The 21238-nt window shown below is 41.5% G+C and overlaps 1 protein-coding gene across 7 annotated transcripts in view; it reads right to left on the bottom strand.

Annotated features, from left to right (window-relative positions):
- Positions 1–21238, bottom strand: part of BCHE (butyrylcholinesterase) — a 45796-nt gene that overhangs the window by 12461 nt on the left and 12097 nt on the right. For 3 of the 7 annotated variants that reach the window (XM_064385167.1, XM_064385170.1, XM_064385165.1), the window contains one exon: positions 9895–11416. In XM_064385167.1, the coding sequence (XP_064241237.1) occupies positions 9895–11411 (1517 nt within the window). In that variant the 5' untranslated portion in view covers positions 11412–11416. Of the gene's footprint in view, positions 1–9894; positions 11417–14286; positions 14445–14480; positions 14652–17981; positions 18140–21238 lie in introns of those variants that run through there. The other 4 variants (XM_064385171.1, XM_064385168.1, XM_064385166.1 and 1 more) reach the window with 4 other exon arrangements.

Here is a 21238-nt window from a genome sequence, read left to right on the forward strand (position 1 = left end):
AACAATTTTGCCTTTTTTTTCCCCAATGTTCCTGTAAAATGTTTTGTGAGATCCTTCTGCCCTTTTGTGTGGTATCAATTTCAGCTTTCAAGGGCCACTTTTCAAAGCTGTTATTTCTTAACAGTCTTGGCTGCAGGAAGACATCAAATGGAACTATAGCTTTTAGTCTTGTTGAAGAGGGATATTTGGAAATGGAAGAAGGTCCTGAACCCCACTGACACCTTGCAGGAGGAAGTACCTTCCCTAACAGGTAAGTAAAAGAGAGTAGACAGGAAGGCACATGGCATTTGCCCTTTCAGTCATCCTCTGAGGCTGTTTTATCTCCTCTGCAACCCCTCTTCCTCCTCATGACCCGGAAAACACAAACTTACACAACATCTTAACCAGAATTACTCCCTGGAACCAACCAGGGCTTCATCAGAAACAAAAAAAGAGGGCATGAAAGGAGAGAATAATGTTTTTATAGCCATAAAACTATTAATACTGTGCTTTAAATTCACACTGTCTTTGGTAAAATTTGTCAGCCCAGCTGGTTCTGAGAAAGAGTAAATACTGTGCTCATGGATATTATTGCTGGTTCCATTCCTTCCCTTCTCTGCCATTAATAAAGTTCATCCCAGGCACTCAGAAATTGTTGGATAAATGTGTTCAATGCTTTTCTTATCTCTAGAGACTAAATTTGCAATTGAGACTGTGTACTTGATACTATGCCAGGATATGATATTTGAGATTTGTTTTCAATGGAAATTGCCCTAATCATGATTTATTTTCAGGATGGATGCTCCACAGAGCCCTGCACCAACCAAAACCCTCTGGATTTGTTGTGTCCTGATGGATTTCATCACAGTGGCATTTTTCTTTATATTTTCTACTACTGTTTTATTTCTGTGAGTGGGAGGAAGTGCATGAGTCACAAACTTTCACAACCATATAATACAGGCCAAATTGAGCAGTCCTAAAAATGAAACTATTGGATAGTTTTCAGGAGGGGGAATTTGTGTTACTGCTTCATCAGAAACTGAACCACTGCAGCTTCATGCTGGGAAATGTAAACAAGAAGATAGAGTGCTCTAACCCTCTCCCCAGTTATGTAGTAATAATAATAATAATAATAATAATAATAATAATAATAATAATTTCTTATAGTATAAATTCATTATAGGTTTGACATTTACAAGTGGAAGTTACATATGACTTCCTTTGATAAGCAAATTTGAATTATGTCCCATTCTTGTGAATTCTTCTGTGTCCGTTTGGAACTGCAGCAAGAGGGAGATCTCTAAATACCAACACATGGATTGGGAGCCATGGAAGGGTTGCTCTTAAGAAGAAACACTATGAAAACAGAAGAGGAACCTGTTTAAAGTTCTTCTCTTTCAAAATTGAGAGGGTTTCATGGAAATTATTGTATGCGACAACTTTATTGCTAAGAAAAACAACAGTTAAACATCTGAGCATTTCCAGTTGTACAGAAAATCCACCTGGAGGTTGCACCATGAATAAGATCCATGAGAGGCAGATATTTAAAAGCTCATTAAAATGAAAAACTTTGTTAGAATTTTAAAAAGATCACTGCTTTTAAACAGCTGTTCCTGTAGGAAGAGGTGCACATTTGAGGTAGTGCTCTTTAGGGTTCGCATTTTATGAAATTAAGAAATTCTCTTATGTTCCTGCAAGGAAAGGTAGAGGACACAGAAGTGTCTGGGGAAGCAGAGAATGTCAGCTTTCAATTTTATGTTCTTATAGAATTGTGTAACATCACCAACTGCAAGCACAAAATGCCCAATTTCTACCAAGACGGCTTCAGCTTCTTGGGGACAGAAGCTCCCAAATCCCAACACTGAATTTCTAAGTACATTTCCCCACCACTGCCTTCCCCTGCAGCTGATTGAAAACAGAATTAAACACCACATTGAACTCCCTTCAAAAATGTGGTGTTAGGTAACCTCTGCTGCTCCTCATTTCCTCTCCCCTCGCCTCTGCCACTTCCCTGGAACAGCCAATCTCTGGCGTTGGGGAGTAAATTAAAATGTGCACTGAAAGGTTTCCATTCCTCCCGTGGAACTTCTCAGCATCCCTTCAGATTAGTGTTCCAGAACCACCTGGAAAATGGGGTTTGCAGACCTTTCAAACTTCCATTTCTGCCTCCTGGTGATGAAACAAGGACTAAGCTGAGGGAAAGAAGCACGGAAGAAGAGTGGCCCTTAAAAAGGGGATTGACTGTGGGTGAACATTAATTAGAATTTCTCAGTGCCTTTGGGGACTGTGTGTTTACATGCCTATAAAATACATTCCTTCTGAAGTGCCTGGCTTTATATGTGAACCTGCTTCAAATACAACTCATAATAAGTCCACGTGTGCCCTCACTTCATTTCTCTGATCTCAGGTTTGTTCTCCCCCTGAAAGTCTTTCAGGAATTTTCTACTCTTATATTTCAATCACTTTTTTGTTCTTTCTCCTTTGTGCATTTCTTGGTCACCTGATGTCTTGCAGCAGTTACATTTCCCACTCTTGCTTTTCCATTTTCCTTACTTCCCACCAGACACTAAATTATTTACATCCAGGTTTCTCACTCCCACTCCCAAATCTGAGGTGGCAATCACACCATGGTTTTATTTCACTCTTGATGCGTTTCTTTCTCTTCATGTCTCTCCTTTCCCCAGAATGTGTCTGTGTAGACTCTGTCAGGCTGTTGGGACAGCAGGGAACCCTGTCCAGTACAGGCTCTTCAACCTATCCCACTTATGAGGAAAGGCAGAGCCACATCCAAGATTTGGATCCATAGAATCACTGAATTAGGTTGGAAAAGACCTCCAGGATCTTTAAGTCCAGCTGTTGACCCAGCACTGCCAAGGCCACCACTGTCCCATGTCCCAAAGTGTCACATCCACGTGGATTTTGAATTCCTCAGCGGATGGGGACTGCACCACAGGCCTGGGCAGATTTTACCCGGGCAGGACATCCCTTTCCATGAGAAATTCTTCCTAATGTCCAACCTAAACCTCCCTCAGCACAGCCTGAGGCCATTCCCTCTCCTCCTGTCCCTGTTCCCTGGGAGCACAGCCTGACCCCCCCATCTGTCCCTTCCTGTCAGGGGCTGTGCAGAGCCACAAGGTCCCCCCTGAGCCTCCTTTTCTGTGCCCCTTCCCAGCTCCCTCAGCCCCTCCTGCTGTTCAAGCTCCTTCCCCAGCTCCATTTCTTCCTCCAGCCCCTCAGATGTCCCTCTCTTCCAGGCTCAGGAGATCTCCTTACTCAGCCCCAAGCCACCACTGATGGTTTTGGTCCCACAGACTTTGACAATTGAATTCGACCTTCCACCGCTCCACAATGCACTGCCAGTCCTCTCTTCCAGGCAATCCTCTGCATTTCAGCTCTAGGTTTTAGTTTTGTTCTCACTCAAAGGCTCCTACAATATTTGGACATTTCCTTAATAGATGTTCTCATCTCCTGTTTGAAAATAATGGTTTGACTCATCTGTTGGAGGGAGGAAAATGCGTGTGGACAGAATTGAGTTTGCTGCACATATGGAAAGGAACTTCTTGTAATTTGCAATGTTTGTAATAAAATTAAACCAATCTCAACAATTTTTATCCCAGACTAATTTTCAAAAGACATCTGAATCAAATACTCCTGTTTTCAGTTTTGAAATTCAATGACAGCTTGTCAGCTTGAAAGCCAGAGAGAGAGAGATGCCTGCCAAGGTGAGTCTCTGGTTACTGATATTTTCCATGATCCACTGTTTCTTATTAGTTTGCTAAAAAGGTATTTCCATTGCTGTTCTGAATATAACAATGGATGTAAACTCTGGTAAAGATGATGAGTCACTTTTAAGAACTCAAAACTGAAGGTGGAAAAATAGGAGTAAAATTTCTTCCAAATTAAACTTTTTTCCGCCCCTGTTTTTCAAGACTATAATTTCTGCAATTTTTTTGCATAGCTCAGAAATTTCTCACATGAAAGACAGTGAATGAGAGAATAAATGTATCCTTTTGGGTCAAAAAGAAAGTTTAATTTTCCCTAATGTGGGGAATAAAGACTTTCCACATGCATTTTTGTAGTTTTGGGAACCTCTCTCCCACTCTGTTCATACTCCTTTTTTTTTAATCCAGAAATCTATTTTTTCTGGATTCTTGACCTGACCAGAAAAATCACTTGTTAAGATGAAAAATTAATTTTTCTGGAAGGGTGTGAGATCTCAGGAGCAGCAGCCTCAGGGAAAGGCTCCTCTTGCTCCCCCTGAGCTCTGGCTCTGGAGTGTTTAAAGACCCTGTGAGGATCAAAGTGACTCCAACCCAAAAACTTTCCTCTATCCCTGTGAACATGAGTGAATCTCTGGCAGAAATACAGCCCACAGTAAATTTCTTCCCTTGAAATGGCTCAGAGGCACATAAAACTTCCAGCTTCCTGAAGTATAAGGAAATTAAAAGTGGTTGGGGTTTTTTATTTTTATTTTTTTCCCAGTATATTCAGTCCTTCCCATACCCAGAGTATATAGGTCCCCAGTTCAAGTGCTGACTGGACTCTATATGAGGCTGTTGGTTTTGTTCTCACTGCTCTGAAACTACTCTCTATAAACAGGTTGTGATAAGTTGGTAACAAAAGCACTGAAATTTATTATGTGTCTACCAGAGGAACATCAGGGAAAGGCAATAATAACCAGACAAAATGCTTCACAGCTTTAGTGGGACAATCAAAGCCTCACAAATTCCCCTAAAACATAGGAGGAAATATTTCAAAGGCTTCACTTTATAGAAAAAGCTGCAAAGATTTGTTTCAGCAGTTGTAAAACTGGCAGGGAGACAAGTTTTGCCCGTTTCCTTTTATCAGAAACATTTTTCACAAAGCCTTAAAAAGTATTATTTTTGTGTGCTCTGCTATATTCTTGCTTGAGTTTTCAGCCCATTTGATTTGTCTGGCTCTTGTCACTTTGCATCTCTCATCATTAAAAAAAACAGTTACCAAACTTAATGGACAAAGGAATAGAAAAGGCACCCAAAGATTTGGGATCCCATCTAGTTTTTCTAGGGATAAATAAAATTTCCCTGTCCCAGAGCTGGCAGAGCATCCTGGGACTGGGAATTGGTAGGACCTGTTAGTGTCACCTGCCTGCTTTTCAAAAGCTTTCTGAAGAATAACAAAATTGAGGCAGAAAAAGGAACTTTAAAAATATCCAAAAAGAGAGATTTCTATTTTGTTATGAGTGTGGCTTAAAATCAAGAGCGCTGGAAAAAATTTAGAAGAAGGCCAGTGAGAATGAACAATATTGTTAAAATAAATGTTATTTCCACGCAAACACAGTCGTACCAGAGCTGATGCAGCACTTTTCCTGACACCACACTACTGTTTCCTGCTGAATCCAATCTGCCCATCTCTCTTTGTCTAACCATCTCTCTGTGGTGATATCTGGTATTTCATCAAATGATTTTGAGTTATGAATTGATATTCAACTGCCAATACTCTTAAATGCACGAATAAGCTGAGGAGACCCCAGGTCAAGGTGAAGGGAGGAATTCAACCTCAAAATGTAAATCAAGAACATTGATTTTGGAATCTGTTCTTTCTTATAACCCAAATATTTTATTAGGCTTGATTTATTCAGACAGCAGGAGTAGTAAGTCTCTTTCTTCCCTTGCTGGTAGTAAGGATTTTTCAGGGTATGGTTAAAATGTTGCTCTTTCAAGGCTCAAATGTATGAAAAATAAAAGTATTTTATGGAATATCTTAATAACATAAAAAGGAATGGCTGGGATATTTGATCAAACTTACTTAATACCCAAATTCAGCCATGAAAAAGACTTTGTGAGCAGAACCTTCACAGACTATGTCAATATATGGCAGATTCCTAAAAATGACCCTATTCCCTGGGATCCAGAAGAGAAATTGGAGCCTAACAGCAGCACCAGCTCTGAGGCTCACAGGAGAAATGTGTGTTCCTGTCTCCTGCTGAATCCTCTACATCTCCATTCCCTGTTTATACTCAAAAATAGAAATGCCTGTAATTTTCCAGGAAAAATGGTCACTAATCACTGATGTTTATTTTTAGCCAGGATGTGAACTAGGAAGTGTCCAGAGATCTGGAAAATTGCATCCACTCCTGCTGGGGATGGTGGTGGGCTGGGAAACCCCTGGGCCGGCTGAGAGTGTCCTTTAGTTACTGAGGAATGCAGAAATCAAGGATTTCACACTCTTGGGATGCTTTGAAAGAGTCACTTTCTGTCTCTAACATCTTTTCTTTTGTCCTCACATGACATTAAGGATTTCTCACAAGTTTTCTTTGCTTTCATCCCTCCAGTTCTCCCTGCCATCCCTCTGTGGGGGAAGAGGGCAGCCGTTCTGTGGGGTTTAGCTGCTGGCTGGGGTTAAACCATGACAGAAACAGAAAATTCTCCTAAGTGCATATTTTTAATTTTCCTATCAGTATTTTTATTCCTCACATGATAATAAAAACCAGAGATCACTAAGGTCAAAGTTTGGGCTGGAAAGCCCCTCATGAGAAGCAGCTCTGGCACCTCTCAGTCCCTCCCAGGGAGAAAACACCAGGAAAAACATGATTTCTTCCAGTTTTGTTGACTCTACTTCATCTCCTTTCCTCTGCAGGCTGCTCTCCCCTCCCTTGTGCTTTTGTACTTCAGCACATTAGAATATTAGGTCAAACACCCTCACTAAAAAATGTGCTGTACAATATTTCTCATTTTTGCTTGATTTTTCTCTTCATCTTCTGGAGACATCAATGGTAATTTTCCCCACAGAGATTTGCCCTTTGATCATGCCAGAGTTTCCTACAAACATTATGTCAAAATGGGGCTTCCCCAGCTCCTTTTAAATGATTGCTGTGCTGGGAGAAAATAAAGGATCACTTATTAGTCTTGGAAATATTAAGAATTTTTATTACTTCCCCACTGCTTGCACACTGAATAATGGGATACAGAGCCTTAGGTGTGTCTGCTCTGGATAATGAGTAAAGGGTCACACAGAAGGTTAATCCTGATCTGATCTTTTACTAACAGAAATTGCTGGGTTGTCTTGTTTTTCCCAATAGTGGTGGTTTGGATCCTCGTGGTGGGAGCAAAGGGAGGGATTATTTGCTGTTTGCTGTGGAAACCACTTGAAATTCAATCTGTGGGGTAATCTAATTATAGTGTGAATGATGATCAGAGTAGGTGACAGGACTGTCTTCCACAAACTTAAACCTGAATGTACCTTTTGCTGTCTAATTTTAGGAGCTGCAGTGACAGGAGCAGTGTTTTGCAGAGCAGGTTATCAAGACTTATATATAAATATATATACATAAAAGTTATATACATGAAAATTCAATATATACATGAAAATGAAATATATACATAATCCAATGGAAACCAATAGTTGAAAGAAATGTAAATATCGCTCTGCAAAATCAAATATAGACCTGAATTTCTCTTTTTCCACTAAGAAATAGTTGTGTTCAGTGGCAGGGTGTGCTGTCTCTGGTGGAAGACCCTGCTGCAGGCTCCTTTAGGGCAGGATGGGGAGCTGCAGGGTGGAACAAGGAACTTTCACTCAGTTTGCTCTCCACCAACACCAGCCCAAAGGAACAGTGCCACAGCACATCTTCATGGTGCAGGAAGTGTTCACAAGCCTTTCCCAACATCAGAATTCATCTTGGGAATCTATCAGATGCATTTTTGGCGTTGATAAATCAACCTCCCATCTCAGTTCCAGACTGAACCCCACTGAAAACTTTGCTCTGCATCACAGCCCTCCCCACCAAACTCACACAGAGGGATGTGCTCAGGCTCTCAGCACAGAGGGAGGCAGGAAGAGCTCGTGGATTAAATTTTAGATTAAATTTTACAATAATTAAAGTTGTATGAAAGCATTGTGCAGTGATGAGTGCAGCTATTGGTACAGCTATTTTCTGAGTTTTAATATGCTCATCTCTTCTGGTAAGAGAAATATTTATTACAAGCTCCAGCATATAAAGGGGATGGGAGTTGTTAAGGTAATTAATCCTCCTACAAATCAAGGCAATCAATCAATTAGTCAATCAATCACACTGATTGATAAGTAAATCTGTTAAAAAAGGGATACACATAAAAATAAGCAGTGAGTTCACCATGGAGGATGAGGGGAAGGGACAGTACAGGGCTGGGGGTTGGCAGCCTCCAATTTTGGGGTGTCCTGGAGCTGGAGAGAGCCCAGGCAGGGGGGAACATGGATTTGGGATGGATGGTGGAGCCTTTGACAAACGGCGGCCCAAGATAACACCACGAAGCACAAACAGCTCCTGCCTTGGATGGATAAACAGGGAATGTCAGGTTGAACTGGGAGGGAGAGGTGACACCTGGAATTACAGCTCTGTGGGGATGACAGTGTTTAATTCTGGCAGGGAAAGTTCCAACAAGGTGTGGATGAATCACAGGTTTAAAGGCAGAGAGTTATAATTTGAGAAAAAGAACATTAGTGCAAGTCTCAAGGGTGTGACCCTGCTTGTTTAACAAACAATTTCAAAAAAAGGAATAAGGATTATTTTAATAGATCCTTAATAATCAACCTCTCAATGGAACAAAACCAATAAAATTAATCTTACAAATTGTCAAACAAAATGTAAAACCTGGAAAATGCAGAGTTAGAATAGGCAAATTCAGTCTGGAAACACTTACTTTTATAATGTAACGTTTTAAGTGGAATTAAGGTTTAAAACAGCCTAACAATGTTTGTTCTGGATTTTTAATCAGTGGAAACATTTTTAATCAGCGGGAACATTTCAGTCCTACCTGTATTTTGTGTTATGTACAAGGTTGGGTGGACTAAATGAGCACAGTGGTCCCCTCTGGTTTCTAATCTATTTAAAAAATTAATTAGATCCTGTTCCAATGTTGATTTCAGCCTTTACAAATCTATATATCCTTGACAAATCAAAGAAAGGGTCCACCTTAGAAACAGAATTAATGAAGGATTTTAACACTAAAGTTAAAGAAATGTTTTTAGAGTGTGAATTGACTGTTTGGTTGTGTGTTCTCCAAGGAACAGATTTTTGTACGTATAATTTTCTCAGGAGAGAGAACAAACCAAACTTCTGTAAAAAGATACCTCCCCTTCTCACCAGGCTTGGGACTAATCCTACATGATTGTTGTAGTGGGGGATGTTTTTGTTACTGCTCTGACACATTTTCATTTCCAACTGAGCATCTCATTGAGAGCCCCCAGCCCTGCCGAGAGGAGCAAGGGCTGCCTCGCTCCTCCTGACTCCAGCTGGAGAGAGGCGTTGGATTTAATCCATTCCAACACCCAAATGAAATATTCCTATTTGCTCCTTGTGCAAGCTGGGCCATATTTCACTTCAAAAGGAGCGGACTGGAACTGGAGAGTGATTTGTTGTGGGCTTGCACTCCCAGTACACAGGGAGGAGAGGCTTTCTGAAATCCCCATCTCTTTATGGTGTAAACATAGCACACCTCCCTGTTATACACCTGAATGTTCTCAGCAAATTACAGGAAATTGGGCTTTTTTCCTGCTACTTCTACTGCTGGAAGTCTTTTCTAGTGTTTGAAATATTTTGTTTGTAACCCTTGAAACCACTACCTGCCTTTGGAACAACCGCTGCCCTGGCAAAGAAATGTTTTGTATTTGCTTTTATGGCTGGATAAATATTGATCCCTTAAGCTTGTCCAATACAGGGATCAACACATCAACAGTTTGTTTTATTGAAACAGTGCTTTTGTCAGAACTAAAATAAGAATTCTGGATAACTGAACAATTAATGTGTTTCCATCATTCCAGCCAGGCTCCAAAGCAGCACTGAAACAGCCAAGATTCTCCCCCTGCTGAAACAACATCCAACCAACCAACCAACCAACCAACCAACCAACCAACCAACCAACCAACCAACCAACAAAACTTCCAGAGTAAACTCACCCAGTTTTGGCAAAAGTTGCCCAGTGTCTCATCATAGAGCGGCTCAGGAGCTCCTCAGCCTTGGTGTAATTCACTCTCCTCTCCAGGGGCAGCCCGAACACAAACTCGATCTCGTAGCCGTGCATGACCCCCATCCACTCCGGCCAGGGCAGCTTGGAGGAGCGATGCTCAAAGAAATAAAAGAACACGTGGTGGCCCAGCTGGGCAAAGCTGGTGCTGAACTCCACTGCGGGACAGATGATCTGGTAGTCCCCAATAACGTCATCAATGGCATCCCGGTAGTGCTCCGGCTTTCCCAGGTTTTCCCAGTCCGTGTAGTGGAAGATGATTGACTCTATGGCAAGCTTGCTTGCTCTTGGGAAGGCCAGAGTTAAAGCTGCCTCAAACTGGGTTTTATTGATCAAGCCATCACTATCCTTGTCGAGGCCAGGGGCTCCGTATGTCAGAAATGATAACCCTTCATCCTTATTAACACCCACCAAGATCTGGGTCTCTTTGAAAAGGCCATTCTCCATCAATACTTCTGGCATGTCCGTCAGAAAATCACCGTCCACGCTTGGACAGAAATATATTTGTAAAAGAGAACCATATGGAACAGCAAAAATTTCATTTTCCACTATTTCCTTTGGGTCCTTGCCTTGGAGGCAGAAAATGAGCTCTGACTCGTTGCTGGTGGGACACTGGAGATGTTTGGCCAAAGCCACTGCTCTGCTCCTGGCCTCAGAAGATGTAATTGCAGCCCAGGGGGCATTGGCAGACCCACTCTGCAGGATGGCCCTGGTGAATAAAGGGTGGCTTTCAGGAGAAAGGAGGTGATAGGTGACAGAGGCCGAGCCAGCGCTCTCTCCAAACAGAGTCACACTTTTGGGATTGCCTCCAAAGGCTGCTATGTTCTCCTGGACCCACTGAAGTGCCAACCTCTGATCAAACAAACCTGCATTTCCAGGAGCTTTCTGGTTTCCTGGCAAGGACAGAAATCCCAATGCACCAGTCCTGTAGTTCATGGAAACCACGACCACTCTTTCCACCCTGGCCAGAAACTTCCCATCATAAACAGGCAGGGAAGTGGACCCAGACTCGAAGCCACCACCATAAATCCACACCATGACAGTGGCGTTCTTGGGCTTGGGAGAAGGAATCCACACATTCAGGTACAAACAGTCCTCACTTAGGTTGGTTTTTGGGTTCCACATCTCTGAGCCAGCAAAGCCCGGGTAAGTTGTGTCTATGGGCTGGTAACAGGAATTTGCATGTTTGGTGGCATCCCAAACATATTCCCATTTCTCCCGAGGTTCTGGTTTTTGGAATCTCAGCTTCCCAATGGGGGGCTGCCCATAAGGGATTCCCAAGAAGGCTGTGACTGTCCCCCCCAGCACCTGCAGGCTGGTCCCTCTGACTTTGCCCTTCTTGGTTGCAATGATGTTCTCTTCAGGCACCACCTTCCTGGTGAACACGGACAGGAGAAGAAACCCCATCAGAAACCCGGTGCAGAGACTCAAACCATTTGTCCAAATCATGATGCCTGCAACACAGGATGAAAAATAAATTCAGAATTAGTGTTGCAATATATTAGTACCAAAATGGTCTGTTAAATAAGGGCGCAGATCCCAGGGACACTGAAAATGAGAAGGTGCTGCTACACACAGAACAGAAGTTTTTAACTGTAAGTTCTTGTTAGTTATTTGTGTTATAAAAATTGTGTACAGTATTTAGTATTTGGTCAGTACTTCAGAAAAATTCTCTTGCTAAAAACTGTAGAACTGAGGAAGACAAACGGGGAGAGATGAAATCGTACAAGCAGGCTCTGACTACTGCAGATGATTTACCCACCAACCAAAACCTAAATGAATTATTTCTTCTGAGATCTTGTTTTTCTAGAGCATCTTAACCAAGTTTACAACCAGCAGTCATATGAAGCAGTCATACTTTTGCTATTTAGAATTAATATTAAAATGATAAAACATCAAGAATTTTTGAATATATCAAGGCAGTGCCTAATAATTTGGATAAGGTCTGTTCTTTCCTTCCTGAGAACTTTTCCAAGTGATGATCAGTATTACCTTAAAGCTAAGTATATAAATGTTGATTATTTACCACATCTAAGCACCCAACCTTTTCAAATAAAACCTCAGCACCATCCTTAAAACTGAAAATTCACAAAAAGCCCATTTGCATAAATCCATTTATATGGTTTACATATCTGAAAATGCTCAACAAAGCTCCCTTCTATTTCTTTTTTTTTGCCTGTTTCACTGTCACACATTGCATGCTTTGTCCTGTCCCTTTAAACAGGCCATTCTTTGTTAATGAGGAGCACTCATGTCCTTAAAAGGAATAAGGATAATTTTTCTGGAAAATACAGCTGTGGCCTAATTTGAGCTTTTCCTGCTTATTTGCCTGTTCTTGGAAGGAAAATGCAGCAGAGGGGTGGAAGGGAAGATTTTGTGCAAAGGGGCTCCTAATTTTGAGCCATCATCAAAGGAGCAGGGAGTAATCTTCAGGGACAATATTTTTAGCATTCATCTAAACAGACAGAAAATAGATAATTTTTAGAAAAGATAAACATTTATGGTTGTTTTGTTTTGTTAAAATAAAATCGATGAGGTGGCGAATGGGGGGCGATAGACTTCAGAGTTGGTCTTACACTGCACCAAGAATTCAGCTTGACTGAGAGAAACCTGCAATTGCCCCATTTTTGGTTAAGTATTAGAGATGTGATTTGTCAGTTCATGGGGTCCAGCAGCTCCCAAGGAGTTTGGGTCAGCACAACTTGCCCGGGCACAGGCAGGAGGCTCAGTCACACATTTACTGGGTTTTGGCTCCCCTGTCTCTGTGCCAGGCATAGGATCAGGGAATATTCTGAGTTTGAAAGGCCCCACAGGGATCATCCAGTGCAGCCCCTGTCCCTGCACAGACACCCCAACAATCCCATGCTGTGCATCCCTGGGCATGTTGTCCAAACCCTCCTGGAGCTCTGGCAGTCTTGGGGCTGGGACCATTCCCTGGGAAGCCTGGGCAGTTCCAGCACCCTCTGGAGGTAGAACCTTGTCTGATATCCACCCCAAGCCTACACAGAGACCAAAACAAGAGCCTGTATTTACCCCAGTTTGCTAAAACATTCAAGCCTAAATCCCACTGTCTTTGGGCATAACTTATTGGAGAATTGGGCATAACTTACCCAGTTTGCTGAATATTTCCAGCCTGCTAAACCAACACAGACTTGGGATTATTTTTTTAACAGAGCACGTTTCATTTTAAAACTCTCTCAAGAAGATTTAAGAGAAGGAGAGGTGAGAAGAATTATTTGGTTTGCTCTGTAAATCTGTGCTTAAAAAATCATTAGTGTTGAGCATCCCAGGGCTCCTCTCAGCCCCTCTGCAAAATCAAACCCAAAATCCTGAAAAGCCACTAGGGCTGGGAGAAGGATAATGACGGAGGAGGGATCCAGCTGGGTTTTGGAGCACCCAGTAACACTATGAGATGGAAGAAGCTATTTCTCTAAGTCTGTTGTTGTGACACTGTTACTTCATTGAATTTGATCATGACACAACCACAACAAGCTGGAAATAATAAGGTATTTAAAATATTGCAATTATGAAGAAAAAATGATGCTAAGAAAAGCAAGAGAGTTTAAAGTTCCTCAAGATTAATCCACCTAAATAGTTAAATAAATAAATTAATAATAATTAAAATTAATTCTCCTCCTGCACTTTCCTGTTAAATAAAAAGAGATGGGATAAACAATGTATCATTGGAAAATATAGACGCAATCGTTTTAGATCATGATAGCAGTGAGAAAAAAAACAAAAAAAAATCAGTTCTGTTCCTTTTAAATTAGCTCTGGCATTTCAAAGAACAAGTTGGATCAAGCTTGAAAAACACAAAACTTTTGTGCTACTGAATGAGAGGACTCATCTACTCCCAGGTCACTCTGCCAATATTAACAAAAGTAGCAAGTGACAGAGGATTATTATTACACCTTGAATGCCTGGCAAATATTACATTTAATAAGGATTTTAATGCTGCTTTAAACCAAACTCAGCAACGTAAAGCAAACTGAGCAAAACAAACATTACTTGATTATTACAATGAGAGTAAAAGGGTCAGAAGATTGCTTTAGCTCATCAACACCAACCCAGCAGAGTTATATCATGCAGTGTATTTGCACATTGTAAAAACCTGCTGCTGTAGTAGTTTCCCCCAGCAAAAGTTAAACAGACTCTACTTTTGCATTCTTATTCAGCGAGGGAACACTATTTATTTCAAAGCCTCTTTCCTCCCCCTTGCAAATCTTTACCCAGCCAAAAAATCTATACACCGGACTACATAATCGCTATTTAAATAGGAAAGATGGTTGAATTAATAAGTGATTTCTAGCTCAGCTTAATTTACTTAGCCCAGGATCCCTTGAATAATGCCAAGGTCTGCTACACACGCTGTTCCATTTGCAGAGCAGAGGCAGCTTCCCCCGGAGAGCAACAAATGGGCAGAGCAGAGCGTTCCCAGAGATCCCAATCCCCGCGCAAATCAAGCTGAACCGCAAATTATCCTGGCAGGCAGAGACGTGCAAAGAGAGAATCACTTACCCTGCTTCTATTACAAGAAACTACAAAGTTTTTAAGAGTGGGGATCTCGGGATCCCTGGGGGAAATGCAGCGGTGCAGCTGCTGCTTTAAGCCCGTAAATTGGCCAGTGCTGACATTATAATCAACTCTTTCTGACATGGAGCTCGCGAGAGTTGGCAGCAGCCACTTGATCTGCCTCCCATCCCACATCTGCTCCCAGAGCAGCCCTGGAAATGCTCCAGGGACAACCCCAGGCTGGGCAAAACCAGGCACAGAGCTGGGCGAGCACAGGGATTTGTTCTGTGCACGGGGCATCTGTTTTATAAGAATAAACAGAAATGTAAATATAATAATTCAAGCCTTCCTTTCATCTTGCTTAGAGCGCTCACACCTGTAATTTTTTTTTTTTTCTTCACTGTACTCAAACCTCAGATTTTCTTTGTAAATAGGTATTTATTATTGGTTTTAATAGCTGTGGCAGATAAAACAGGAATGTGCCCTGCCTGGACATGTCAAGCACCAGCTGCATCACTTGGCTCCTGCCCATCCAGGCTGTGGCACAGATCTGCATTGTCCCCTTCTGATTTTAGGGTTAAAAATGGGACCCGTGTGGTGTCACATGCTGCTTGCTCTCTTTTCTTAAGTCTCAAACAGGAAATCACCCGTGGTGCTAAGCACACCTGATATCCTCCTGTTTCCTGAGGCTCCTGAAATTGTTCCTACCAGAATTCCATGCTGCAGGTGCAAAGCCAGGCTGAACCACAGCTGGGGGATGTGTCCTACAACACAGCATTAAAGTGCAAAAATTCTGCAGGGTACAGATGAAAACAGAGGGTTCGGGAAAAGAAAAAAGTTCCATACACCACCCTTACAAACTTTCTTGTCAAACCCCCTTCCCTGAGCCACCCCACGGAACCAGAAAGTCACCCCTTGGAGCTGGGACTGCTGTTCCCCAGCAGCATCTGCTCTCTAGCTCTGCTCTGAAAAAAAAAAAAAAAAAAAAGGCAATTTTCCCACCATTTAAGCCTTTTTTTTTCTGCTGTCCACATTTTCTTCCCCCTTTAAAGCCGAACACAATTACCTTCCCTGTTTAATAATCAAACTACAGCTCTGTTTCAATTACACAAAAGCAATATTTGGCAACGCATAGAACAGGAATAAAGCAGAAATAAAAAGTTAAGGATGAAGTTTATAGACCTTAATATGGAGATTACAAGTGGGGTTTTTAAAACCAGCATAGGAATTAGTGTTTTTACAGAGGAAAGTTCAAGAAAGCAGGATTATTTAATTTCTCCTGGTAATTTTACCTCGTCCTTTAGGATCAGACCTTCCACAGGTATTTTGCATGAATATGTTCACTGGAGAGAATATGTCCCACTCTAAACCTAAACCACCATGGCAGGGGTTGGTACTGGCTGATTTTTAGGATCCCTTCAACCCATGCCTTTTGAGGATTCCATAAGTCTATTAAAAATCCCTAAACTTTCAGCACAGAACTGTCCAATACAGTGGGATTTCAGAATTCTTAACCAAGATTGTTAACTCAGCAGTGTAATAGATGTATGTAATAATAAAATAGTAATATAATATTGTAATAATTATAATGATAATATAGAGTAATAATTGTTAAGAAAAATTTTAGTAATAACATTTTAAATTATAATTTAAAAAATAATTAGATTCATTAAGAATTATTTCTGGTGACAACTCTTGCTGATCAAAACCTTTCAAGTGCAGGAAACACTGAATGGTGCCACTCAAACTGAGGCAGTTCTCAATGTTTCAGCATTTGCTGCCTTTCTCTGCTGCCTGCTCAGCCCATTTGGGGACGTGGCCAGGTGACACACACTTCCTTCATTTCTGTGACATCAGAGGGATGAATCATAACCCCGAAATCTTGTTAGAGGCCACTTTAAAGCAAATTTCAGATGCTTATGACCATGCTTGTGCTCTTAACCTCTTTGCCTTCAGCAGCAGAGAAGCAGCAGGAGACTCAAACACTAAAAATGCTGCTTCTGGCTTCATCTGTTTTCAAACCTTGTCTGTTTTTCCCTTCATTTGCTGTCAGGGCTGTGCCTTCCCCTCCCTGCTCCTCTTCAGAGAGCCCAGGGCACCCGGAGCAGCCTCCTGCTCTGAGGCACTGCTTTCCTAAATGCAAAATGTGGAGTTTTCTGACAAGGTGACCCTGGCACAAGTGAATCCACTGTCTCAGGCTGTTTCCAAGGCACCAGAAAACTCCAAATTCAGCCTTGGGGTTACCTAGATGTCTTCAGGTAACTGTCAGACCTCTCCACTGTTGTCCTTCAGCCTAATGTTCGGCTCTTATGCTGTATTTTTAAAGAAAACTAAGCCAAATTCTACATTTTTTTCCCTTTTAATTAAAAAAAATTAACATATAAATTAAAGTTTTACAACTGTGCACTGTGAGAGGAAACACTTCTTTTAGTTATTACTTAGCTTGCTAAAAATACCTGTGCAAAAATTAGAGATTAAACACATTTAATGCCCTCAGTAATTGTGTGGAGAGTCATCATTTTCTCAGTGATCCTGTGGGAGAGTGGAAGGAAAGGAGGTGCAAGTGGATGAAATTTTTACATATATATATATATATATATGTATAATGTATATATGCTGTACACCTACATACATATATGCATTTATACTCTTATGGGTTTTGCCTTTTTAAAAAAAATCTATATCCATTTATCTAATGAGGTTTTATAAGGTAATGTCATATTTTTATTTAGGGCAAGGTTATTAAAAAAAAGCCAAAAAAAATGAAAGTGTATTTTTGTTATTTCATGTGTACATGTGAAATCATTGTCACATTGACACGGAGACTTTGATCAAAGGAATGTCCAAGTCTCTGAAGAAAGGAAAGCAAAGTTCAGCTCTGCGGAAAATTGACATTTGTTAGTCCAAGAATCTTAGAGAACAATAGGTCTCATATATAAATATATACAGAAATACATAAAAATATGTACTATAAAAATATAACATTTTATTAGGATTTAGTTCACAATTAACTGCCCCTCAGGACGTTACCTAAGTATTACTAATATCCTAAGTCACACACATTCCATTTTATCACAGGATGGTTTGGGTTGGAAGGGACCTCAAAGCCCATCCAGTGCCACCCCTGCCATGGCACGGACACCTTCCACTGTCCCAGGCTGCTCCAAGCCCTGTCCAGCCTGGCCTTGGACACTGCCAGGGATCCAGAAGCAGCCACAGCTGCTCTGGGCACCTGTGCCAGGGTCTCCCCACCCTCACAGGAACACCTCCATGCCAATATCCCACCTAAACCGCCTCTCTCTCAGTTTAAAGCCATTCCCCTTCTCCTTTCACGCTGTGCTCTTGTAAATTCTCTCCTTCCATTGATCTTCAGGACTTAGCAGAGCTGAGAAATCTTTGACAGAGAGAAAAATTTGGAGAAATACATATCTCAGATGTTTCTGGTGGAAAACATGAGCCTCTCTCCCAAGCTGTTCTCTGACCTTGGACATGAAGAGTCCCACTCACCAGATTTGGTCCTGCCCTTCTAAGCCATCCACAGCTCAAAAACAGCAGCTGGGCTCCTGCCAGGATAACTGGGCTGAAAATCTGTGCAGGTGTCACCTCAAAGTAAAGGATGTCACACACCAAGAGTGGGCATGTCTGAGGACATATTTACATGCTCACAGTATGCAAAAGTAGGAAACATCCTTATTTTTAAATGGATGAGAGTGAAATCAACAAGACAATTATATCCAAACTATATTTGATGTCATTTCTGTGAAGATGTGGGGAGGCTGCTTTAAACCTCAGCCTTGGAAAACTCCCCTGGGAGGGCTCAGGTCTCTCTCTGATCTCTGGCTGGATTTCCACGCCGAGCATCTGCGTGACCTTGGCTCCAACCTCTGAGCAAACCACCCCGTCGTGAGAAAAAGCTGTGAGGGAAACAAGCAAACTCCAGCTCTACAAGCTCCAAAAGGTCAAACTGCAGACAGGGGGAAGATTGCTGAGAAGGGGACAGTTAGCAGCTCAAGGACTCGCAGGGAAACACATCAAAGCTGCGAGCTGTGAAATTTTCAGGTTGAAAAAATCCCACAGAAGGTGGGAGCTCAGCAGCAGCAGCAGCAGCAAGGAATTACTGATGCTCAGCTCTGGGGCTCGCAGCCACGTTATTCTACTGTGAATATTAGGAAATAAATCATTGCCTTGTCCTTCGAGCATATCCTGCTTGCAGAGCATCTTTTCATGCCCAAACACAGGGACCCTGAAGGGTTACACCTCTCAACCATTTCTGTGTTTCTTTTTCCAGATCTCACCCTTGTTAGGAGAGTGCCCACCTGTATATCCATGGGTTTAAACCAGGGACATCCTGAATAAACCTGGACAGGGATGAAGTGTTGCTGCAGATGATTGTAGCTGATGGTCAAACCCATCTGAAATTCTGCTATTATTCTGCTTATTCCTCACCCCAGAGGGGTTACAGGGCCAGCAGAAAGTGCCCAACAATAGATCTGAAGGGTAATTTGATAATATCAGGAAAAGTGTTTCAGATACACACCATGAAAATGGGTACCAATTTATTAAGTATACAGAAGACACTAACATTCATGTAAGCCATTAAACATGATTATATTTTCCCCTTATTGGTTCAATTATGATCTGCTGTACCTTTCTCCTTATTACTCTAATTATAGATCAGTATAATTTCCTCTTTATTAGCACAATTATGGTCTGTACTTGTATAAATATCTTCGAGAAATCAGAGTCACTGAGAAAATACAGCCAGTGAAAAGATAAAGATTATTATTATTATTATTATTATTATTATTATTATTAATGTTCACATATTCTCAGTTTCTCAGTTCCTTGTGGTATTACATAATTCCATATTTTGTCTTTTAGGGATCAGGTTCAATGAAGAAAATAAAAAATGATTAATGTGTACTCAACATGACTTGCATGCCATTATTGCAGCCTAGTGTTTAGCTTGCAAGGAAAAAACTATTTAAATTATAACTTAGGTTTCACAGATTTCTGCAGACAATTAATTAATTGACAGTATGACTTTTTTATCTTTCTGTTTCATGTTTGCTTCCTATAGATAGTAAAGCTCTAATTGTTTATAATAAAGATATTTGAATTCCCATGATCACCTAACTACAGCAGCTTGAAATTCACCATTTTAAGCCCTCCTATACCAAAACTCTGTGAATAACTAAGAAGTTTGGTGGATCCATGAGCTGATTTGAATCTCTTAAGTAGAATTTGTATCTGAAAAGTGGAAATTCTTCCCAGTCCTCCCAGTTCTCACTATTTTAGTCTTTGTCTAATATGACTCTCTGCCTTTGAGTTTCTACACCCACAAGAGAGATGACGTCTCTGATGGAAATGCCAAAAGGATGTTCAAAGGTTCAGCCCAAGCCACTGCAGTTTTCAGATTCCAATTTCATCCAGCACGGTGAAAATAGGAATGAAAAAATTGATCCTGACACCAGGACCTGCTGGGACCTGCAGGTGGGAAGTTACAGAGGGAACAAATTCAGCCTGTCCCAGTCCGTGATCCCATTAAAGGGTCAGGGCCCCTGGATATGTCACAGTCATGGATTTTAGTGGGAATAATTGGGTGTTTGTCATGAGATAAAGCCTCAGGTCACTGGTGCCCTGCTGTAGGTCTGAAGTTTGTGGAGAGGAGGTTTGAGAGATCACTGCAGCCCCCATGCAGCCGGGCTGCACCTTCCCAAAACTGTGCTCCAGCAGGAGAAAAACAGTGGGGATAGAGGGATTTTAAAGGTGTTGGGGATGGTTTAGTGGTGGGCTTGGCTATGCTGGGTTTGTGAATGGACTTGATTTTACAGGGCTTTTCTAACCTAAATGATTCTGTGATGTGTTGGTCAACATCAGCACACACTTTATTTTTGCTCATAATTACAAAAAATATTCCAGAGCCATTTTCCCTTTGTTTTCCATAATTCCCAGCAGATTTGATCTTTCTGGCTCCTCTTTTTCATGAAAGAAATATAACTTTGGGTGTAACAGATGAGCCTGAGAGAGGCTGTGCTTATTTTGTTACCGCTGGGGCACCACATGCCAACCTCTTCCAAAGGGTCATGCCCACACCTCATTGGGAACAGGCTGGGGAAAGCTCTTCCCCAGCACAGGAACAAACTTCTCAGGCTGGGTGGCTTTTCAGCCACTTTGTCCTGTGGATGTGCAAGTGTTGTGTAAGCAGGAAAATCTCGTTATAAACATCTGTGCAAATTGTTCAGGGGGATGCCATGATGGGCGAGGAGCAGATAATCCATCATGGAGCCATCTGCTTGAAAAAACAGCCCTGGCAGAACAGGTGGCTTCCTGCTAAAATACAGGAGACTCCCTCAGGTGTTGCTGTATGTTTATATATTAAGTACATAACATTAAGTGAAAGGTAAGATGATGTGCAAAATATGATGCTCAGTATGGATTTTGAGGGTACAGATCGAAATATTGAGGCCACATTGACTCCAAGGTTTATCCATGTAGAACTATGAGGAACTATTTTATTATAGAGGAGTTAGAATTATCTGTAATAACATAATATTCTGCTCATGATCATCCTGCCCTATGCAGATCTCTGATGGTTCATGCACCCCATAAACTTTCTCTTTCCTTCCTCCCACTTTCTTTTGCACAATGGAAACTGTACAAGCCTAAAACACCAACTTTTCCAATTCCTTGCCCTCTATCATGTCAGAGCATTTCAATCCAAAAATGATCCTGCAGCATACTTTCCTTAGCAGGAGTTGCAA

The sequence above is a fragment of the Passer domesticus genome, chromosome 11 (genome assembly GCF_036417665.1).
Source record: "Passer domesticus isolate bPasDom1 chromosome 11, bPasDom1.hap1, whole genome shotgun sequence".
NCBI classification, from domain to species: Eukaryota; Metazoa; Chordata; class Aves; order Passeriformes; family Passeridae; genus Passer; species Passer domesticus.